This window comes from Nerophis lumbriciformis, linkage group LG11, assembly GCF_033978685.3.
Source record: "Nerophis lumbriciformis linkage group LG11, RoL_Nlum_v2.1, whole genome shotgun sequence".
Taxonomy (NCBI): Eukaryota; Metazoa; Chordata; class Actinopteri; order Syngnathiformes; family Syngnathidae; genus Nerophis; species Nerophis lumbriciformis.
The window spans coordinates 23046450-23072047 of NC_084558.2; the positions used below are offsets into that span (position 1 = coordinate 23046450).

A 25598-nucleotide genomic window follows, 5' to 3' on the forward strand; every position below is an offset into this window, starting at 1 on the left:
GATGCAACGGAAAGTTGGCACGGGCGAGACGGGAATTAAGGTACATGATTTATTATTATCAAAAAAAAGGAATAAATGAAAGCGCGCACAGTAGCGGAGAACAAACTATAAAAAACAAAAAAGACTATAAACATGGAACCAAAACTTACTTTGACAAGGGACATGAAGCAGGATCTTAGAGGAATGGACAGAGCATAAATGTGGTGTGAGATCGTCAGGACGAACAACAGAAAATGAATGAACTTAAATACTTATGGACATGATTAACAACAGGTGCGTGACTCAAAACAGGTGCGTGACATGACAGGTGAAACTAATGGGTAACTATGGTGACAAAACAAAACTGCAAAAAAGTCCAAAAATAAAACCTGATCACACAAACATTACAGTAAATAATTAAATGTGATGATCTTCTGTGATGACTGTATTATGATGATAGTATATATCTGATAGTATATATCTGTATCATGAATCAATTTAAGTGGACCCCAACTTAAACAAGTTGAAAAACTTATTCGGGTGTTACCATTTAGTGGTCAATTGTACGGAATATGTACTTCACTGTGCAACCTACTAATAAAAGTCTCAATCAATCAATCAATGTTTTACTGGTTCTGATTACGACCTCTGTCCTTGCAGAATATCCATCTGGTTGCACGCTGGCTAAGCAATCTGGAAAAACTTCTCGAAAAGCGAGCAGAGGGAAGCCATGAGAACTTCCGGGTGTTTGTCAGCGCCGAGCCTTCATCCACCCCTGAGGGTCACATCATTCCACAGGGAATCTTAGAGAATTCTATCAAGATAACCAGCGAGCCACCAACAGGCATGCATGCCAACCTGCACAAGGCCCTGGACAACTTCAACCAGGTAAACCGTGCCGTGTGATTTACTCCAAAGATTAAAACCACCCAGTAATTACAGGGGGCCTATGATGATTTTCCGCTTTTCTGACTTAAAATGAAGGACATTCATGTTAACAATTCCAAAGCATGAAATCATCCATCCATCCATCCATTTTCTACCGCTTCTCCCGTTCGGTGTCGCGGGGGATGCTGGAGCCTATCTCAGCTGCATTCGGGCGGAAGGCGGGGTACACCCTGGACAAGTCGCCACCTCATCACAGGGCCAACACAGATAGACAGACAACATTCACACTCACATTCACACACTAGGGCCCAATCAACCTATCCCCAGGTGCATGTCTTTGGAGGTGGGAGGGATAATCATAAGGTTCATAAATTTGGGTGTGAGCTTGCATGCAGTTTTGGATGTCTCTGAATGTCGTGTTTTACAGTGTTTTTATACAAACCCCAAAACCAGTGAAGTTGGCACGTTGTGTAAATCGTAAATAAAAACGTAATACAATGATTTGCAAATCCTTTTTAACCTATATTCAATTGAATAGACTGCAAAGACAAGATTCTTAATGTTCGAAATGGTAAACTTTATTTTTTGCAAATATTAGCTCATTTGGAATTTGATGCCTGCAACATGTTTAAAAAAAACTGGCACAAGTGGCAACAAAGACTGAGAAAGTTGAGGAATGCTCATCAAACACTTATTTGGAACATCCCACAAGTGAAAATGCTAATTGGGAACAGGTGGGTGCCATGCTTAGGTATAACAGCAGCTTCCATGAAATGCTCAGTCATTTACAAACAAGGATGGGGTGAGGGTCACCACTTTGTGAACAAATGCGTGAGCAAATTCTCCAACAATTTAAAAACAAAATTTCTCAATGAGCTATTGCAAGGAATTTGGGGATTTCACCATCTACGGTCCGTAATATCATCAAAAGGTTCAGGGAATCTGGAGAAATCACTGCATGTAAGCGATGATATTACGGACCTTCGATCCCTCAGGTGGTACTGTATCAAAAAGCGACGTCAGTGTGTAAAGGATATCACCACATGGGCTCAGGAACACTTTAAAACCATTGTCAGTAACTACAGTTGGTCGCTACATCTGTAAGTGCAAGTTAAAACTCTACTATGCAAAGGGAAAGCCATTTATCAACAACACCCAGAAACGCCGCCGGCTTCGCTGGGCCCGAGCTCATCTAAGATGGACTGATACAAAGTGGAAAAGTGTTCTGTGGTCTGACGAGTCCTCATTTCAAGTTGTTTTTGGAAACTCTGGAGGTTGTGTCCTCGGTACAAAGAGGAAAAGAACCATCCGGATTGTTATAGGCGCAAAGTTGAAAAGCCAGCATCTGTGATGGTATGGGGGTGTATTAGTGCCTAAAACATGGGTAACTTACACATCTGTGAAGGCGCCAATAATGCTTAAAGGTACATACAGGTTTGGGAGCAACATTTGTTGCCATCCAAACAACGTTATCATGGCTTGCTTATTACAGCAAGACAATGCCAAGGCAGGTGTTACAACAGCGTGGCTTTATAGTAAAAGAGTGCGGGTACTAGACTGGCCTGCCTGTAGTCCAGACCTGTCTCCCATTGAAAACGTGTGGCTCAATACGAAGCGTAAAATACTACAACAGAGACTCCGGACTATTGAACAACTTAAGCTGTACATCCAGTAAGAATGGGAAAGAATTCCACCTGAAAAGCTTCAACAATTGGTCTCCTCAGTTTCCAAACATTTACTGAGTGTTGTTAAAAGGAAAGGCCATGTAACACAGTGGTAAAAATGTCCCTGTGCCAACTTGTTTGCAATGCATTGCTGCCATTAAATTCTAAGTTAATGATTATTTAAAAAACATTTGAACATTAAATATCTCGTCTTTGCAGTCTATTCAATTGAATATAAGTTAAAAATGATTTGCAAATCAAACATGCACCTGGGGATAGGTTGATTGGCAACACTAAATTGGCCCTAGTGTGTGAATGTGAGTGTGAATGTTGTCTGTCTATCTGTGTTGGCCCTGCGATGAGGTGGCGACTTGTCCAGGGTGTACACCGCCTTCCGCCCGAAGCAGCTGAGATAGGCTCCAGCACCCCCCGCGATCCCGAACGGGACAAGCAGTAGAAAATGGATGGATGGATGTATTCTGTTTTTATTTACAAATTATACAACATGCCAACTTTACTGTTTTTTTGGTTTTGTAAAAGTAGGCCATTTGTGTTGTCATAGATTGACTTATGTGGCCATCCTTGTATCTGCTGTTGGCCAGCCTCCTCCCCCGGTGGCTCATGTTGAGCATTTCCCTGCCTTCAAACATGTCAAGTCCACTTGATGCCAAAGAGCTCAATTTTAGTCTCATCGGATCACATTTCATTCTCCCAAGCCTTGTTTGAGTCATTCAGGTGTTCACTGTCACTCTTCAGACGAGCCTGTACATGTGTCTTGTTGAGGAGGGGGACCCTGCGGGCACTGCAGGGTTTCAATGTGTTCTAGCTTTCCCCTTGACATCATTAACCAGCTCCTCCACTGTGATTCAGACTAGTCCCTCAACTTCCCCATAATCCTTTCTTGCATGGCGTTGCAGAGCAAGGGTGATTGACTGTTATCTTGTATTTATTACGTTTATGCACTATTTTATTAATAATGATCTCTTTCTCACCACCAAGTTTCTTGTTCATTTTCTTGTATTCCATTCCAGACTTGCGCAGGTCTGCAATTTTGCCTTAAAGTCTTTTCACAGCGCTTTGGTCTTGCAGATGTTTGAATGAAAGAGACTGTTTCTTTGTGTCGGTCTACTGTCCACATAATATTATCCTCATTTGGAGGAAATAATTCTTGCTAGTTGGTTAGGGATCAAATGCATATCAATCAAATTTACAAAATCAGGAGTAATAATTATTTCCCCCACAGTATGTATTTTGTTCTGAAAATTACCTACTTCGGGCCTCTCATTGACTATAATTGGTAGTGTAGTGGATAGTCCGAAGCTTAAACAGCAACAAAAGTGAGTTTAGTACAAAAGGTTTATTTACCCATAGTCAAAAAGTACAAAGTTGGATTGAGTTGCCCGTGCAGACAGACAAACGTCCTCCGGAGGACACAAGAATCAAGCAATCACACATAGCCCTTGTCTCTTGGCCATTGTATCTGTTTCCTTCATGCGTCAAGGTCCTGTTGTTTTCGACCTGTTTGTTCTGCAACATCCTTGAATCCCTTAGTCATAATAAACAATCAAAACATTTTGTAGAATGGTCAGACCGACCATATATTCAACTTTCACCCACATATGGTCCTTCAATGGTTCAGAATAGAAAAGAAAGAAACGAGCAGACATTCTTGACAGACACAAAATATATTTCAAAGGTCAGAAATTCCACTACAGTAGCTACCAAATTATTATATCTATATTATTCTTAACTACCTTTCGTGCATTTTTTTTTGCTTTTTAGATGGTTTACTTGCCCACCTGAAACTTGTGTTCATTGCCATAATTCTTGTTGATAGTAGATAAAAACTTTTTTTTTTCAAAAACATTAGTTGTTAACCACCAAACGGCAATACAAATTTGTGTGTTTATTTTTAATAGGACTACCGTATTTTTCGAACTATAAGTCGCAGTTTTTTTCATAGTTTGGCCGGGCTCCAGTGCGACTTATATATGTTTTTTTCCTTCTTTATTATGCATTTTCGGCAGGTGCGACTTATACTCCGGTGCGACTTATACTCCGAAAAATACGGTACTTGAGATATTTTTATTTTCTGTGTTTCATATTCTGGTGAACTTCACTGCCTGTCTTTAACATATGTACTTGTTTTCTAAGACTGGCAGGTGAGACAGCACATGCCCGTTTTCATTCCAGTTTTGCCCTCAAGGTACCAATTTGCCAAAATGAGGCCCCGAGCAGATGGTCCGTTCACACTGTTTGTGACAGTTGAGACCTGTGGAGGACAGATGTGAATGTGGCACATGCGACCAGTAAACAACTGAAGTTACTTTCACACTTTCTGTTTTGGATTTGAGAATATCCGACCTTTTGTTGAGTGAAGCTTGCTTCTTTTGCTTTAAATACATGTTCATCTTGCGCTGTCACATTGCACACAATTTAACTTAAATATCACATACATTACACGGGTGACATTTTGCATCTATAATTTAGTTTCTATTGTTATGAGCCTGCACCCTTTGAAATACTGAGTGCACTGCACTTTTTCATTATTCATTTTGTATGTCTTTTCATTACTTAGCTTCTTACTCTGTGTCCATATTCATGATCTTTACTTAGTTGCTGATGTTGCAGCAAGGGGCAACATGCGTGTAAGCCCTGCTTTATGTAGTGCAATAGAGTCCACTGCGGTAGTAAGCTTTTTTTTTTGTCCTATTCAGCTACTCAGGTAAATCATATTGTTAATGTAGATGCCCATATTTGCTGTACAGATTTACTTTACAAAAGAGAAGTGTGGGATACTTCTCCTGTTGCATTATTTGTATTTGACTTTATTAAAAGGGAACATTACCACAATTTCAGAAGGGTTAAAACCATTAAAAATCAGTTCCCAGTGGCTTATTTTATTTTTCGAAGTTTTTTTCAAAATTTTACCCATCACGCAATATCCCTAAAAAAAGCTTCAAAGTTCCTGATTTTAACCATCGTTTTATACACCTGTCCATTTTCCTGTGACGTCACACAGTGATGCCAATACAAACAAACATGGCGGATAGAACAGCAAGGTATAGCGACATTAGCTCGGATTCAGACTCGGATTTCAGCGGCTTAAGCGATTCAACAGATTACGCATGTATTGAAACGGATGGTTGTAGTGTGGAGGCAGGTAGCGAAAACTAAATTGAAGAAGAAACTGAAGCTATTGAGCCATATCGGTTTGAACCGTATGCAAGCGAAAACGACGAAAACGACACGACAGCCAGCGACACGGGAGAAAGCGAGGACAAATTCGGCGATTGCCTTCTAACCAACGATTGGTATGTGTTTGTTTGGCATTAAAGGAAACTAACAACTATGAACTAGGTTTACAGCATATGAAATACATTTGGCAACAACATGCACTTTGAGAGTGCAGACAGCCCAGTTTTCATCAATTAATATATTCTGTAGACATACCCTCATCCGCTCTCTTTTCCTGAAAGCTGATCTGTCCAGTCCAGTTGGAAATGCATCTGCTTTGAGTGTCGCAGGATATCCACACATTCTTGCCATCTCTGTCGTAGCATAGCTTTCGTCGGTAAAGTGTGCGGAACAAACGTCCAATTTCTTGCCACTTTCGCATCTTTGGGCCACTGGTGCAACTTGAATCCGTCCCTGTTCGTGTTGTTACACCCTCCGACAACACACCGACGAGGCATGATGTCTCCAAGGTACGGAAAACAGTCGAAAAAACGGAAAATAACAGCTGATTTGACTTGGTGTTTGTAATGTGTTTGAGAAAATGGCGGATTGCTTCCCGATGTGACGTCACGTTGTGACGTCATCGCTCCGAGAGCGAATAATAGAAAGGCGTTTAATTCGCCAAAATTCACCCATTTAGAGTTCGTAAATCAGTTAGAAAAAAATATGGTCTTTTTTCTGCAACATCAAGATATATATTGACGCTTACATAGGTCTGGTGATAATGTTCCCCTTTAAATGGATTTATTTTATACTTGGTACAGCCGGACCATAGCAGGAGGGGATAGAAAGAAGGGGGAAAAGGAAGACAGAGCAGGAAAGTGCAGGGACAAGAGAGGGATAGGACAGAGGGACAACAACAACAACAGAACAACATCAGCAAATACAGTATGTACAAAGATGATACAAAAAGTAGCAAAGAAGCAGTTAGTGAAGTAAATATTAATAACGCAGAAATGACAATGAGCATTATTGCACTACAAATGGAGAAATAAAAATACCAATAGAAATAACACTATTGATAATGAATAACAATAGTTATCTCTATTATCAACTATACAATTGTTTCAAATGCAACAATACATATATGTAATGATAGCTTGAATTACAAAAGAAAACAGATAAATAGGGGAGGAAAGAGAAGCGAACTGTTTGTTACCCAGTTTCCCCTAGGGGAACAACGTTAATATATGTTTGATAAAACATGATTATAAGCATGAGTGTATGTATGCATATGTACTTGTATATGTACAGTATGTGTGTATGTATGTTTGGACAGTGAATGTGTGTGTAGATGTTTATACTGTATTTTTGTATGAATGTGGGAGCGTAAGGACCTATGTATGTGGGTAAGTACCAATGTGTGCACGTATGTATGTATGAAGGAATGTATGTATGTGTGTGTACACACTATATTGCCAAAAGTATTTGGCCATCCATCCAAATGATCAGAATCAGGTGTCCTAATTACTTGGCCCGGCCATAGGTGTATAAAATCAAGCACTTAGGCATGAAGACTGTTTCTACAAACATTTGTGAAAGAATGGGCCGCGCTCAGGAGCGCAGTGATTTCCAGCGTGGAACTGTCATAGGATGCCACCTCTGCAACAAATCCAGTCGTGAAATTTCCAATGATTGACGAGTCTGGGTTTGGAGGTTGCCAGGAGAACGGTACATTTTGGACTGCATTGTGCAGAGTGTGAAATATGGTGGAGGAGGAATTATGGTGTGGGGTTGTTTTTCAGGAATTGGGCTTGGACTCAGTGAAAGGAACTTTGAATAATCCAGGATACTAAAACATTTTGGACAATTCCATGCTCCCAACCTTGTGGGAACAGTTTGGAGCGGGCCCCTTCCTCTTCCAACACGACTGTGCACCAGTGCACAAAGCAAGGTCCATAAAGACATGGATGGCAGAGTCTGGTGTGGATTAACTTGACTGGCTTGCACAGAGTCCTGACCTGAACTCAATAGAACACTTTTGGGATCAATTAGAACAGAGACTGAGAGCCAGGCCTTCTCGACCAACATCAGTGTGTGACCTCACCAATGCACTTTTGGAAGAATGGTCGAACATTCCTATAAACACACAGCCTTCCCAGAAGAGTTGAAGCTGTAATAGCTGCAAAAGGTGGACCCACATCATATTGAACCCTATGGGTTAGGAATAGGATGGCACTTCAAGTTCATATGTGAGTCAAGGCAGGTGGCCAAATAATTTTGGAAATATAGTGTATGTATGTATAATTGTATGTCTGTGAGTATGTATGTGAATTTGTATGTACAATATATTTGTCTCCCTGTGTGCGGGAGCCAAAGTACGGCCCCAGCTACCCAGAGAGCCCAACCCAAAACAGCAGGTGCTGTGCCCAGGAACAAGGGAGGGTAGTAAGCTTGACAGAATATTCTGGTCATGTGTGCTCAGTAAAAGATCATCAATTCCCCCCTAACTCACTGTAATAGCCCACCCACATGGCTAAAGCCACTACTAAGCCAGAGAAATTACAATTTCTCTCTCTTTGACCTTTTCACTGGGCGGTGTGTGCAGCCGCACTGCCAATTCTCGTTTCCAGGAGCCACAAACTAAAATAATACATTTCGGATAATTAATAAGCAGTATTTGTAATACCTTTTTGCTGAAAATAATCACCTTCCTTGATCTGTCATATCTCCAGGCTTTTTCTGCTTGCTGATGTCAATCATGTACCTCTGTTATTTCCCAGGTACAGAAGGGTGTTTTTTTGTCCATGCATGTGTGTTGTGGTGTGTTGTGATGGGTCCGTCTCTTTTGATTATTGACTGTGTGTTGTTTTTCTTGAGTCGACAGGTCATGAATAGGGAGGCTTTGCATCTCATTCAGCTGTGTTGATCAGAGCAGTACTGTGCAGAATGTTAAATAAAAAACAGCACAAGCGCATGTGTGTATTCCAAGTCTGTGTACACTGTACTTGTGTGCAGGCATGCGTATCGTGGGAGTCAGATCCCCAGGGCACTGCCGCAGTGGCCCTTACTCTCTCCATAGCATGCTGCTGGGAAAAATACAATCCATCCCCCTTGGTTCCATCGGAGGTTTATTGGCATGCTTATTTAAAACTGTCTCTTCCCGCTCAAGATTACAATGCTTTTCATGTTTTTTTTTTCATAAGCGTGTCTGGAATAATGATCCCAGGAGACAGATGGAGGCTGGAAACACCTGACAAGTTGCGACAATTTAAAGGCAATTTCATTGTCTGGCTTTTTGTCATTAAGTCTGTTAGTGGTTCGCACTAGCTGTTGGCGTCACAAAATGAAATAGACCACTTGACTGACCGCCTCAACTTAATTACTTTCCCCGATTGAATACATGGCGCGTTGCACAAAGTCTCTTTACAATTTAAAAAACGTATTACAAAAGCAATTGATAAGATTTTTTCTATGTATAGCACATAGTGGTGGAACATTGTAAAACCAATTTGAGAGGATGAAACCGTTTTAGTGATGAGGCAACATTTTGTGTTACGGGAAACTGAACAAACATCATTTGAAAATCTGTGGTTCCAAAAAATCCCCATTTGACTTTGGAGCTCTACTGATATACTCCAAAAATGAATGTGTGGGGTGGGATTACTTTTGTGGCTATGACACATTGCCATTATTTACCTAAAAACTTACGTTTTGGTTTTTAAATACCAGACCCTCTCGAGAACTAGTTCCGTGCATGCTTTGGTAGTCACGTATATTCTGATTGAATTGTATGTATATCCGTCATGTGTTCTGTGTAAAGTGCAAGTGACTCAAGTGTTAAACTAATTACTATTGTTGAGCCTTTCTGGAAGGTGTACCTTTTAGTAGGGGTGTAACGGTACGCCAAAATCCCAGTTCGGCTCGTCTCATTTTGGGTACAGTAAGGCCAAAAAATGCAGAACAAGATTTTTTGTCTAAACACCTTTAATATTTTTTTTAATATAATACAACGAACAGCAAACTACCGGCATGTAATTTTCTAATGAATACAATTCACAAATAAATATTGGAAGAAAAAAAAAATATAAAGCACAAAACGGTTTGCTTCTGTTTTAGCACTCCTTCCTCCCTGGTTTTCCACTTTCTGTTAACTTGACACACCTGTCCCCGTTTGTCAATCAGGATGCTTTGTATGCCAATCCTGTCCTCTTTCTTTGCTAAGTTCACACCATAGCTGGTTATTGCTCTGCTTTTGTTGTTTTCCTTCTCCTGCCAACTGTGAAGCTTTTGTATTTTTCACCCGTGGAGGACTGCTCGTCCCATGCCGGTGCTCTTTATTTTATGGTACCTAATTAAATAACCTTCTGATCTGCTCTCCGCCTTCTGTCTGCATCCTGGGGTCATGCCAACCGCAACCATGCATTTTCTTAACTAATATAATACACACGGTATAATATTTTACAACAAAAACTTTACATTGATACATTAACACCGCTAAATCGAATCGAATATAGATTTATATATTTACTAAAACAGTTTTCTCAAATAGTCGATCGAGCAGCAGGGGAGATTTTCATTATTTGTGTCTAGCTAATAGGCACTGACTTGACTTGACTTGACTCGTGAAAAAGGTGACAGTTTTGCTTTGCAGTAGACCGACTTTTATCTTTTTGTAGCAAGCAACAACACAACAGTAGCATCGTCCCTGGCGAGTGTTGTAGACACACACAAATCCCACAATGCAAACAAGCCTTTTGGCTTTTTGTACCATCCATTTGCCTTTTTAAAGCATTACATGGATTCAATTATTTAAGATGTCAATAAACTTCTCAATCAATCAATCAATCAAACCAAGCCCCTGCCTTCGCGCCCTCCGTATCAGCTGGCATTTGACACAGGACCTAAGGCCGGGCCGATTATACAATATCAATATATATGGTAATAGACACATACTCGGAAGAAAGCGGAAATTATGAAGCAAGATTTCTTTCATGAAGTCACTCGCGCTTTGTTGAAGCCTGCGAACGGGAAACAGGAAGTGCCACTGAGCAATGGGAGGGACACGCTAACAGCCAATCACGTAACAGTATCAACTACCGAGTGTTACACCTTTACTGCTGTTTGGTTCCGGGTCCCAGACCGTAGTCGAGGAGCGCAGGAGAGACGTTCCCTCCAGGACCAATGTGTTCGTCGGGGGTAGTAACACCCTTCACATTACCCGGCGATGTGTCTTTCTAAGTTCCGCTTTCAGGTCGGAGTGACGAGGCTGCCGACTCGTGACAATTTGGTCACTTTATTCTTATTTCTGCAAGACACAACTGGACACGTTCGGCACGTCACCATTCGCCACACACACACACACATTTCTCATAACACTAGTGTGGTTGCTCCGTCTTTCTGTCTTGCTGTGAATTCTCTGCATGGAGTGAGAAGAGAAACTGTAATATCTTTATATATCACCTCAATAACAAAAACCTGTCTTTAGTTTTGTTGTTTTGAATGCAGACGCGCGGTAACATCTTGACACTTCTAATGTGTCCGTTTAACGAGTAGCTTCCCAAATTACTATGTGTAGTGTTCAATAGCTTATACACTACTGCTATCTAGTGTCTCAAATCTGCAACTACCTTCAAATCTACTTTAATTATCTTATTAACTATTATTCTAACTGGCTACCAGACACCTTCTCACCTGATCAATAGCACCCTTGGTAAGTTGGAAATGGTTTTACTGTATTTATTGGCAGGCTTAAATAAGTCATAAAAAGTATCAATAAATATCGATATCGATCAATATAAGAAACGTATAATGTGATATAGTTTTCGGCCATACCGCGCAGCCCTAACAGGACCCCATATGCACACATAGCCTGGGATATGCCTGTATAAGATTCTTTAATTTTGGACCTCCAGAATCAGCATTTGAGTTAACAAGGTGAAATTACGTCTAAAAACCTTTGACAAGTTGACTTCATGTCCATCCCCGCCCACTTTGACGTTTAAAAATGTAAAATTGATTGAGTTTTTAGTTTATTTACGAGTTAGTAGAATACATAAAAAAAGAAAAAAGTGTTCTTGTCTTACATAAGGATTGAGCTTCCATAAAAAGTGCAGTTCCTCTTCAGGTATCAACACTGGAGGACGAAGCTAAACATGCTACACCCAGATAGCAAGCGAGGAGCAGGCATGCTAATAGCTAAGCTAACTGCTAAGCTAGCTTGAAACAACGCCGACCAATAAGTGCTTCGTCAACTTAAAGACATCTAGCTGGAACCCTGTTGCAGCAGAAAGTAAGCAGTTATTAACAGGAAATGAAAAAGTAGATTAATAAGAATTCATGAAACCATGAATTGATTAACGTGGACCCCGACTTAAACAAGTTGAAAAACTTATTCGGGTGTTACCATTTAGTGGTCAATTGTACGGAATATGTACTTCACTGTGCAATCTACTAATAAAAGTCTCAATCAATCAATCAATCAATAATATAACAACTGTTGGTGTATCAGCATTGTCAGTACACGACATGTAAGAAGGCGGCTCGAACTATAAATTGGTGGTGTCGATACCAGAGGTAGTATCAGTATTTAATCGATACCCAAGAAAATACATTTTCTCAATAATTTTGTTGTAGTTGTTGTTCTTGTTTACCAACTCAGGAAATAATTCCTTGAACACAGAGAGTTTGGGGGCAAAAAAAAAAAGATTTAAATTTCTAATAGCTTTTGTTGAGTTATTGTGTATGTTTGACTTTGTTTTGCTCAAACAATTTTGTATGTAATAAACGGGAATAAGGAACTACTGTAATTTAGATATTGTGTTGATATTGTTGTACCGTCTAAAAATAAATGAATGGAAAAATCAATATCAATCATCAAATAGTCGACTATTTAGAGACGGCCCTAGTTATATTCATAAAATCTCATTAACATTGAATTCATTTTATTTTTAAAGTATGTCGAGGGCCTTCAATTTGGACACATTGTTTCACCGGAAAGGCTGAGTCTTTCCAAACAGGAGACTTTGACGGAGAAGGGTTGTCAAGCTCTGGCTTATCCTTGCCACATTTACAAACGTACTTGCCATTACTTTTGCAGAGCTGCACTCTATTTGTTGAGTTGACACGAGGCAATATTCACTTTCTGCCCCTCATTTCAATGTATACCGTTTGCAAAACATGCCTCTACCATTACGAATACATGAACCTGATTAGATCCTTATATTTGACTCATTTCTACCTCTAACGCACTATTGTCGTCCATAAAGCAAGTGACAACATTTGATGTTTTCATTTCAGGACACACTGGAATTGTGTGCTCGGGAGAATGAGTTTAAGAGTATTCTTTTCGCTCTGTGCTACTTCCATGCTGTGGTAGCAGAGAGGAGGAAGTTTGGTCCTCAAGGCTGGAACCGATCGTACCCTTTTAACACCGGAGACCTCACAATTTCTGTGAGTGTCCTCTACAACTACCTGGAGGCGACTCCCAAGGTAGGTTTGCATAAGTGCACAACTGTCATCAATTTGGGACGGCGTGTGTCGGTTAGTAGAGCAGCCAGGGTTCCTGGTTCGATCCCTAGCTTCCGCCATCCTAGTCACGTCCGTTGTGTCCTTGAGCAAGACACTTCACCCTTGCTCCTGATGGGTCGTGGTTAGGGCCTTGCATGGCAGCTACCGCCATCAGTGTGTGAATGTGGAAATAGTGGCAACGTAAAAGTAAAGAGAGTATTCCCCCCTTGACTCCCAGGTTCCCTATGATGATTTGCGTTACCTCTTTGGAGAGATCATGTATGGAGGTCACATCACAGACGACTGGGACCGCCGTCTGTGTTCAACCTACCTGGAGGAGTTCATCAAGCCTGAGATGTTGGAAGGGGAGCTATTACTCGCACCTGGCTTCCCTTTGCCCGGAAACATGGACTACAATGGCTACCACCAGGTAAAGTCAGCATGTTATTTTCTCAACTGAAGTCAACTAAACCCGTGGGGAAATTGCATTAGTGCTTCCCTGGATATTCCTGGTCCTTTACAGGTAGATGTATGGACACCAGCAACCTCCAGCAAACTAACGATGGCTGAGAATTGCTGGAATTGAATTGTTAATCACATCCTTTTACAAATGAGCGTGCCAAATCAATAGCAATAAAACTCCCCGAAGGGTCGCAGTATCTTCACATATTGTAGTTTTCTAAATATTAATCAGAAGTGGAGTTAACAAACTTTTAAAACTTTGAATGCGAACAAACAAAGATCTCCAAATGATGCATGCACTGTGTGTGTGTGTGTTTGCGTGTGTGTTAAGATCTCAATGCATTCGGATTTAGAGTTGGAATAACTGATCACAGTATGCCTCAGGGTAAACAGCACATTAAAGACAGCAATTCACTGCAGAACAATTTATCCAAAGAAACTCCACTAATCAATACTTTTACATTAACGACTTGTCAAAAGATGTTCTTATTGAACGCATCACTTATGACAAGTTGTTCCCCTCTTGTATTGCTACTGTAAATATGACTATTTGTCAGTATGATCAGGGAAAAAACACAGGGGGCCTGATTTACTAAGATCCAAATACCACACGGTAAACAGCATGTGCAATCTATAAAAAAGCGTGTATTATTAGTAGATATGATGCATGCAATTTACTAACACTGCATGTGCAATTGTACCTTATTTCAATGAGGATTTTGGGTGTACTATACGGGTTATCACCACGGTGATACTTCTCTACTACAAATTCGTGTTATAAACCTCCTATCTGCGGCGTTTTGTTATGTTTTCTAATATGCAGTAACACTTTTTATGGGAATTTTAGAAGCAGTCCAAAGTGCATTTTCAACAGAACCCCCTTTTATTCAGCGCCTATTGGAGAGAGGCTGCACTTACTTGTGCTGAAGACGCAAAAAAATGCATACTCGAGTAGGTTTTTATCATATAAGAAATATTTTAATAATATATATCCGAAAGGGACAAGCGGTGGTAAATAGATGGATGGATGCTCTATATGTGAAAAAAATTAATGTATTTTTTTTAAAATACTAAAAGACACCAAAACACATCGTTTGAATTTGTTTTTAAGTCCTCCGGCAGTTATAAAACTATATAAAATATTGTTGCTCAACAGACGAAATGTCAAAACATTTTTAACAGACTGTCCAAAATGTTGACTAACACATGTAGGAGGGAGTATTCTTGTCTGTCCATCATGTGTCTGTGCAGCACGAGCACTGATCCTGCAGTCGTGTGTGGAACTGTGTCAGTTTTCATGTCCTTCTGACACGTGCTCAATAAAACACAAAATACTGCTCCCAAAACGGTGATGAGTGTTGATAAATTACATTGCGTGTGCTAAATAATTATATTTGCATTTTCTCCTCCCAGTATTGTCGTCGTTTTCATGATGAGCGCATATTTTGCATAAATGGATTGCACGCCTTATTCTGCTCACTTCAGAGCAGTGGTTCTTAACCTGGGTTCGATCGAACCCTAGGGGTTCGGTGAGTCGGGCTCAAGGGTTCGGCGGAGGTCAAGACACACCCGACTCATCGTGTAAATAAAAACTTCTCCCTATCGGCGTATTACGGATACGGCAACAGCAGAAGTCACACAGGTGTGTAATTTGTTGTGAGTTTATGCACTGTGTTGGTTTTGTTGTTTGAACAAGGTGATGTTCATGCACGGTTCATTTTGTGCACCAGTAAAAAAATATGGTAACACTTTAGTATGGGGAACATATTCACCATTAATTAGTTGCTTATTAACATGCAAATTAGTAACATATTGGCTCTTAACTAGTCATTATTAAGTACTTACAAATGCCTTATTCGGCATGGCCTTATTATAACCCTTACCCTCTAACCCTAACCCTAACCAAATAACTCTAAATTAAGTCTTTGTTACTTAGAATATGTTCCCCATACTAAAGTGTTACCAAAAACATATAACTTTGTCTTGAATTTGAAAAAAATATATATATATATTTTTCACTAAAGAAGAGTTCGGTGAATGCGCATATGAAACTGGTGGGGTTCGGTACCTCCAACAAGGTTAAGAACCACTGCTCCAGAGACACAATCCACTTTGCACACGTTTAGTACATCAGTTTAGCGCGTGCTAACAAGTTTGCAGGTGTTTTAGTACATGCAAACTTTTAGTAAATCAGACCCAGTGTGTTCCTAAAGTCCAGACATATATTATGCAAATATTGTACCAAAATGTTCAATTGAATCAATCATTGAATAATAAGTAAAATAATAATTTTAAAACTTTTTTTTTGGTGTATGTCTCACTAAGCAGTAAAAAAGATGGGCTGTTCACAGTTGAAGTTTCCTATATTCCTGTTATTCCTTGTAAGGGAATTATGTAAAAATGAAATATGGATACAAACAAGCAAGTAAACAACAATTAATGGCCAATACATTCACATCTTAATTCAATGAAGTGCAACCAACACTTTAGCCTGAATTAACAAGAGGAAACACTTTCTGCTCACAATTTAAACATTCAAGCAGATGTCAATAAAAGTATATCAACCAACATTTTTAACAGTAGATTTACCTGCTAAATAAAGTTACCCCGACCCGGTTATACAGTATCTGTTCTCCGCCCTGGCCTCGCCGACTACGGGCAGCGTCTCAGGTGTGCGGACGTATGTATGTCCCTCATCCCTGTTGATGGTGTTGGCCCCTCATTTCCTAATTTCCATAACCTCCTTCATGCATCTCTTCTATTCATTAATTTCTCATCAAATGACTTGTCCTAGTGTTTTTTTTACCACTGTATATATCCGCCATTTTTGTTCTGATGACGCCACAGATGGAAAAATTTAGTTAACGTTTAACATCTTTATTATTTAAAGGGCTACCCTTCATTAAAGTCTACTGTTCTTAAATCCAAAGTTGTACTTTTCCTAGTATCGATAAAATCGATCGAATCTCTTTAAACATATATATATATATATATATATATATATACCGGGTGTATAGGTTTATATAATGTATATATATATACCGGGTATATAGGTTTATATACTGTGTATATATATATATATATATATATATATATATATATATACAGGGACGGCGTGGCGCAGTGGAAGAGTGGCCGTGCGCGACCCGAGGGTCCCTGGTTCAATCCCCACCTAGTACCAACCTCGTCATGTCCGTTGTGTCCTGAGCAAGACACTTCACCCTTGCTCCTGATGGGTGCTGGTTAGCGCCTTGCATGGCAGCTCCCTCCATCAGTGTGTGAATGTGTGTGTGAATGGGTAAATGTGGAAGTAGTGTCAAAGCGCTTTGAGTACCTTGAAGGTAGAAAAGCGCTATACAAGTACAACCCATTTATCATTTATATATATATACAGTATATAAACCTATATACCCGGTATATATATAAATACATATATATATATATATATATATATATATATATATATATATATATATATATGCGTAAACCTTAAGTGACAGAGTCAAGTCACAAATTTAGCTGGGGTCATTTGTGTCAAGTGCTGCCGCACACAATAAGGACTATAAAAACACAATTTATTTATTACAAAGGCCATCCAATCCCACATAGCCATCTGGAGTTAACTTATTGAGCAGTATATCTCTGAGAGACACAGGAGAGGAAAGGAGTGACTCAGCCATTTTACTTTGTTTTAAGAAATATATCGGTAAACATGACAGAAGACATCAAACCAGCTGACAACAAAGTGTTTGCGTATAAAATGGCAACATCAAGAGAATATGACAAGTGAAAGTTTGTTTAATGTACTGCCCAAACACAAGCATATTGATCTTCATTAAAGACCAGCAGATGGAAAATGCCTCATTAGCAACCCGTCAAGTGTGTGAATTTTCAGCCACAAACATCTCATTATTTATGTTTTTTCTGTCCTTTTGGCAGCATCACTTTTATACCGTAAAAAGATATATCCATTTAAAATAAATTGATGGGGGAGATGCCACGGACCAGGTGGAACACATTTCTTTTTCTAACAAAGGATTTCCATAGCTATTTTAAGGCTAAAAGCCAGCTAGTGATATTTCCGTGACTTCAGTAAATAAATGTATTAAAAAGAGTTCATTTTGATATTTGATACCTGATCAAAGCATTAAAAGTTAGTTTTTTTTAATGGCAAAATTAAAGTTAAAGTTAAGTTAAAGTATCAATGATTGTCACACACACTCCAGGTGTGGTGAAATTTGTCTGCATTTGACCCATCCCCTTGTTCACCCCCTCGGAGGTGAGGGGAGCAGTGAGCAGCAGCGGTGGCCACGCCCGGGAATCATTTTGGTGATTTAACCCCCAATTCCAACCCTTGATGCTGAGTGCCATGGTCCCATTTTTATAGTCTTTGGTATGACTCGGACGGGGTTTGAACTCACAACCTACCGATCTCAGGGCGGACACTCTAACCACAGGGCCACTGAGCCTAGTGGTTAAACAAGCTTACCTGGCACACTGCCAATTTGAGAAAGCCATATCTTGACAAGCACTATACAATGATTCCTATAGGTCACTTAGGGACTTAATGTGTGCAAGTCAAGCCCAAAGTTGTAAAGGATGTTGAACACATAAAGTGTTATGGCTTCTTGGATAAAAACAGTGTCCTAACAACTAGTGGCTCTGAGACTACGTCTACACTGCAGGCCAAAGTGGCCCAAATCAGATTTTTTTGAGATCTGATTTTTTTCCAGCTGACTGTTTACACTGCAAGTAAAATGTGATTTGTATCAGACGCCATTGTAAACACGCAGTGGCCCTAATGGGGCCCCGATGTGGCCTCGACTTCACTTGTGTGCGCACTTCGATAAAGTGAAAACAAAGGAAGTTGACTGGGAGGAAATCGCTACTACTACAAAATAAAGTAAAAGTAGCAACACCTTAATAATTAGTGTATTTTTTCCGTAAAAGTAAATGAAAGTAATAGAATGTATGAATGGATGTATGTATATACTGTAATATATTTGGGTGGGTTGCAATCTTTTTATGGCTGTTAAGTAGAGGGGAGATGGACATAAGCGTGGATCTGCGGGAGCTTTATTTTTCAACTCACAGCGTCAATTCCAGTCTTTCAACAATCGCCATTTCTTCAGAATCTAATTATATATTAATATATTACATATAAATGATAAATGATAAATGGGTTGTACTTGTATAGCGCTTTTCTACCTTCAAGGTACTCAAAGCGCTTTGACACTACTTCCACATTTACCCATTCACACACACATTCACACACTGATGGAGGGAGCTGCCATGCAAGGCGCTAACCAGCACCCATCAGGAGCAAGGGTGAAGTGTCTTGCTCAGGACACAACGGACATGACGAGGTTGGTACTAGGTGGGGATTGAACCAGGGACCCTCGGGTCGCGCACGGCCATTCTTCCACTGCGCCACGCCGTCCCCCCAATATAGCTTATTATTTACGCACTATTCAAAAGTGATGCATCGAAAGTGTGGTCGTGTTGGATAGAATCTTGATGAAAATATACATTTTTGCTGGCGACTGCATCTTTCCAGCGCACATGAATGACGTAGCTCACCCAAAGCCGACGAAAAAATCCCATTCTGGTCACATTGCGTTTTGACAGCAGTCTCATTTGAAAGGATCAGATTCCAATCGGATTCAGGACTACCCCCTGAATCTGATGCCAAAAGATCAGATTTGAAGCACTTTGGAGCGTTTAGACTGGCAAAAAAATCAGATTTGTGTCACTTGAGGGCAAAGAAATCCAATTTGGTGTGCAGTGTAAACGGAGCCTAATTGTTGTAATGCAGTATGATTGTAATATATTACAATATATCATGATGTTTAAGGGAGACACTTCAGTAGTTTCCTGTTAAATGTGAAAATCGAGGGGGAAATAAAGATGAATACAGTAAGTGCCAGGAATGATATGACATGGATTTCTTGTTCCCCTCCCCCACAGTATATCGATGACACCTTACCTGCAGAATCGCCCTATCTGTATAGCCTTCATCCCAATGCTGAGATTGGCTTCCTCACGCAAACTTCGGGGAAGCTTTTCCGCACAGTGTTGGAGTTGCAGCCCAGGGATGGAGGAGGCGGTGAGGGAGGAGGGATGACTAGAGAGGAGAAGGTAAGGATGAATTATACATCTGTCTGTACTGGACGCAGGGAGATTTGTGGTTAGAATGTACTAGTATAACCTCTGAGATCAAACATGTTCTAGAATACTGGAGACCACTGATTAGGTTTGACTTTGAAACAATTTGTCCCATCTGAACATTGTTCTGTACATACTTTCATGCTATCTTAGAAATAAGTAAAGCACTGTGATTTCATAATAAATGCTTACATCTCCTGTGGGGTCATCCATGACATCCATATTTTTGAATGTGTCACACAAAAAGCCTAAGAAAAAGCAAACCACATTAAAAAAATTAATGGTTTGATGCTCACTGAGCTGCGGTCTCGTGAGATTTGGGCTCAAGGTAATACCTACATATGTCTTGTTATGAAAACATTACAATTCTCCAAATGTGGAAAATTGTTAGCCTGAACATTTTGGGTGTTGGAATGGTTTAAGCGGGTTGAAAAATATGAAAGTTATAAGAAAACTACAGGGGAATTTGTGTTTGAGAAAAGTGGGGATCTTTGGGATTTGGAAAGCCTAAATGTTTTGATGCTGAAACATTTTGAATGGGTGAAGAAATGTGGAAAAATTACTCATTTGCATTCTTGCCAACCCTCCCGGATTTTCCGGGAGATTCCCGAAATTCAGCGCCTCTCCCGAAAACCTCCCGGGACAAATATTCTCCCGAAAATCTCCCGAAATTCAGGCGGAGCTGGAGGCCACGCCCCCTCCAGCTTCATGCGGACCTGAGTGACGTGTCGACAGTCTGTTTTCACGTCCGCTTTCCCACAATATAAACAGCGTGCCTGCCCAATCAGGTTATAACTGTAGAATGATCGAGGGCGAGTTCTTGGTTTCTTATGTGTGTTTATTGTTAGGCAGTTTCATTAACGTCCTCCCAGCGCGGAAACAACACACAACAACAGCAGTCACGTTTTCGTCTACCGTAAAGCAGTTCGTCTGCCGTGAACAGCAATGTTGTGACATTCTTAAACAGGACAATACTGCCATCTACTGTACATGCATATGTGACAATAACATCTAGGGCTTTTAGAGAGTGCAGTGCACAACTGCGCACACAACAAGGAGACGAAGCAGAATGCATCATCAGAGAGGGTGTTCGGCATGGTTAGAAAAATAGTGACAGAGAATAGAACAAAGATGGACAATTCAACCCTTAACTCAACAATGAGTAGATGAGTGTCATGTGTGTGTATATGTGTAAATAAATGAACACTGAAATTCAAGTATTTCTTTTATATATATATATATATATATATGAAATACTTGACTTGGTGAATTATATATATACATTTTTGGGGTGTGAAAAATTGCCTTTTGCACTATGATTGGATTACCTGAGGCTGAATATTTGATTGACAGCTAAATGAGTGAATCTGAAAACTGTAAAAAAAATATCTAACAAATGGGGCATTTTTTAAAATGTTGTCCTGTTGTTCTGAGTTGATCTGGATACTTCTCCAATCCTCCGAGCAAATCGTTTTCTGGTGTTATTAGAGACTGTACTCGTGGTAAATGGACTGACTTCTGACGCGCTACTGACGATCAGCAGCCACTGCTGCGAGCCCCTTCACCGTCCTAAAGCACACATGGGCGATCACACTAGTCTCACACAGCAGCCCTAGCTAGCGAACAAACAGAGGGTAGAATTTACATATAAATAACAGACACATTTTATGATGTTGGCTGAAAATTAGCTTACCCTAATTGAAAGTCCAGCAGCCGCCACTGTTGCTGTTGCACTGATAATGTCATGAAAACGTGTTAACAGATACGTTTGGAAGTCAAAGCTCTGCTACCATGTATTCATTGCTACTGTAGAGGTGTCTCTAAAGTCTAGAAACACCAGTGTGGATACAAATTTATATTTTCAAGAAATGCCTTTTCAACATTTCATGAAATTTGGGATATGAACCAATAACACATTTAATATGATTTAACTCTTATGATCTAAAAGTTGATAAGCTTCAATAGTGTATTTACCAAAAATTGAGCAGCATCTTGAAGTTTTACGCTAAGATCAATCATGCTAGTCAGTTTCCATGGAAACTGAAGTCCACCACCTTTCTAATATTGATACTCTTTCAAGTCTGATTTAAAGTATGACAAATTGACTTGGTATGTTGGTTATGTGTGATGTTCTCTAATCACTCCTGTCAAATTAAACATCGTATTATGTGTGACCTTTGAATCTTGTCTACCAGCTTTTAGCAATGGAGGCCCCTTTGCATTTGCTCCGTAGCTGCCAACCTCAGATCAGATATCTGAAGTGAAAAGTCCATCGACGTAATGACCTCACATTCTTTGTTAGCCACGTAATCCACAGATTGATTACGGATGCTGTTTGAATTGCGAAAATGTTGACACAAACATTAGCTTTCATCACCTGCCCATAAAAATATGATGTGATTTTTCTCAAGGGATTAGAGTGTTATTGAATGCTAGGTGCTGGCATTGCAAAAACAACTTCATGAATATTTATGGCTCTTTTTATTCAAAACAAAACACTGTCAGGCAATGTTAGTGCTGAATTGATTTGACATCATCCTTTTGTGAGCGTTATCTTGTCAGCATCTTAAACCAAGGCGTTACTTTATGGAATTAAAACGTTTGTGTTTATAATCCAACTGATCCATCATCATATATGTATTTATTCTCAAGGTGCGTTCAGAGCTGGAAGAGATTATGGAGAAACTCCCTGAGGAGTTCAACATGGCAGAGTTGCTGGGTAAAGCTGAGGAGAGGACTCCGTATCAGGTGGTGATGCTCCAGGAATGTGAACGCATGAATATCCTCACCCGAGAAATTAGACGTTCCCTCAATGAGCTCAGCCTAGGTCTCAAGGTAGGAACGATTTGAATTCAGCAGTCAATAATAATTCCTGATTGTAAGAAATAAGTGCAGAGTTGGCAATTAGTGAAACAAGGCCATTTTACTTACACTATTCATGAACAGTTGAGATAATTGGCTTTGGGGTGAAATTTCAGGGTATACTAGAGTAGATCCCCACATATTTGCAATTTCGAATTTACAAGCCCACAAATATGCATAATTTAAAAAAACATTTGTCCATAATTTTTTTTTTCGCATTTCATTTACCTCAAGTTAATAATCCAGAAATACGTGATAATAAATTGTTGACAGAGACGTGACATTATATAAGAAGGTGGCACTTGTGTGTGGCTGGCTGTGACACTGGCTTTAATGTGGCTTTGACAGCCAACTTGTTACAATTCGGGATAAAAACTTGCAGTGAGGTAAACACAAATTATAGGCTCGTAAATCATTACTGGAACTACAACAGGCAGGCAAGCAAGTGTGGATCATGGAGACGTGACTTGGAGAAACACTTTCTCTGACGGTGTCTCAATTACTCACAGATTTTCACTTTTTGCAGATGACCAGAGAACGTAACCTCTGCAAATGGCGAGTATATACAGTATTCACTGAACCGCAAAATGTAATGAAGTGTATTTAAAAGGGGAACATTCTCACAATTTCAGAATTGTTAAAACCATTAAAAATCAGTTCCCAGTGGCTTATTATATTTTTCGAAGTTTTTTTCAAAATTTTACCCATCACGCAATATCCCAAAAAAAAGCTTCAAAGTGCCTGATTTTAACCATCGTTATAAACACCCGTCCATTTTCCTGTGACGTCACATAGTGAAGCCAACACAAACAAACATGGCGGAAAGAACAGCAAGCTATAGCGACATTAGCTCGGATTTAGACTCGGATTTCAGCGGCTTAAGCGATTCAACAGATTACGAATGTATTGAAACGGATGGTTGTAGTGTGGAGGCAGGTAGCGAAAATGAAATTGAAGAAGAAACTGAAGCTATTGAGCCATATCGGTTTGAACCGTATGCAAGCGAAACCGACGAAAACGACACGACAGCCAGCGACACGGGAGAAAGCGAGGACGAATTTGGCGATCGCCTTCTAACCAACGATTGTTATGTGTTTGTTTGGCATTAAAGGAAACTAACAACTATGAACTAGGTTTACAGCATATGAAATACATTTGGCAACAACATCCACTTTGAGACTGCAGACAGCCCAATTTTCATCAATTAATATATTCTGTAGACATACCCTCATCCGTGCTCTTTTCCTGAAAGCTGATCTGTCCAGTTTTGGAGTTGATGTCAGCAGGCCAGGGAAGCTAGGGTCGATAGGGGGTTTAGCTCGCTCGTCTGCGGGAACAAACTGCCGCCATTGCTTGCCGTGCTACCGAGGTCCTTTGTCCTTGAATTGCTCACACACTCCGGCAGATTCAATGGGGGTCTGGCGGCAGATTTCTTTGACTTTATCGTTGGAAATGCATCTGCTTTGAGTGTCGCAGGATATCCACACATTCTTGCCATCTCTGTCGTAGCATAGCTTTCGTCGGTAAAGTGTGCGGGACAAACGTCCAATTTCTTGCCACTTTCGCATCTTTGGGCCACTGGTGCAACTTGAATCTGTCCCTGTTCGTGTTGTTACACCCTCTGACAACACACCGACGAGGCATGATGTCTCCAAGGTACGGAAAACAGTCGAAAAAACGGAAAATAACAGAGCTGATTTGACTAGGTGTTTGAGAAAATGGCGGATTGCTTCCCGATGTGACGCCACGTTGTGACGTCATCGCTCCGAGAGCGAATATTAGAAAGGCGTTTAATTCGCCAAAATTCACCCATTTAGAGTTCGGAAATCGGTTGAAAAAATATATGGTCTATTTTCTGCAACATCAAGGTATATATTGATGCTTACATAGGTCTGGTGATAATGTTCCCCTTTAATGAATCGACCAATACATTTTCTGGTTCAATAAAAAATATAATTTATTTGTCTTCTTTATCATTATGCTATTGAAATGTTGACTTCATGAGACTAAGACCAAAACTAACAATTGATTAACATCAATCAAAGTTTATTTTAACATTACCTCTCTATTGCGACAAACTAGATGTTCTCAGAGTTAAGTGGGTTTCGAGCCTCACAGAGTGTCATCAGCAGCTTTATTTCCCCAAATCTGCGGAAATACAGTATTCGAACAGCAAATCAACATTGTTCAAAACATAATGTTTAAGGAGAGATTAAGGGAGACTTCAAAAACTGTTATCAGGCGTTCGAAGCTAAGAGTCTAAATACAGGGATTTAAAAGCCATGGTGCCATCACATTATTCAAAGGATTCATATTTTGTCTTTATATTGTAATAAAAGTGTACTGGTGGAATATTAGCTATGGGGTACCGGTCCATCGTATTACTGCTGTGTCTGAGTTGACAGATCAGGATTATTTTAAAGAAAGGTCCAGGGTTCTACTCTGACATAGATACATCTCTAGATCCTTATCATCCTCATGAACCATGTCGTGGCTGTCACATGTACAGTATATATCTTTACTATCAGCAATACATGCTCTCCAGTAGCAAAGGGGGAAAGGACACGCTGATTATTCCTCAGTGCCAGCGCATCCATCTGTTTACTATCTTACTCCATATTTTCTTATCCCTTGTGGCATTATTGTTTATGTACAGATTATTTTCCCTAACACATCGAGTATTGTAGCTGAGCAATGTCTTCTCCAACCAATCTAGATTTATTCCAAACTATTTTATCCCTTGATCAAAAAAAGCGCTGATTTCCTAACATGACCCAGATGTTGGTGAAGTTTTAATAAAGCCACCTCTAAGTAAGACTGGTATGGCTCCAAATCTTTTTTGGAGCCTTTGTTGACCAGATCACCAAGGAATCTAGCAATATCTAAGACATT

General features: G+C 39.9%; 1 protein-coding gene across 2 annotated transcripts in view; it reads left to right on the forward strand.

Annotated features, from left to right (window-relative positions):
• The window catches only part of dnah9 (dynein, axonemal, heavy chain 9), a 366284-nt gene that overhangs the window by 318352 nt on the left and 22334 nt on the right, over nt 1–25598 (forward strand). For both annotated transcript variants that reach the window (XM_072914095.1, XM_072914096.1), the window contains 5 exons: nt 640–867; nt 13008–13199; nt 13456–13647; nt 19647–19817; nt 22497–22679. In XM_072914095.1, the coding sequence (XP_072770196.1) occupies nt 640–867; nt 13008–13199; nt 13456–13647; nt 19647–19817; nt 22497–22679 (966 nt within the window). The remainder of the gene's footprint in view (nt 1–639; nt 868–13007; nt 13200–13455; nt 13648–19646; nt 19818–22496; nt 22680–25598) is intronic.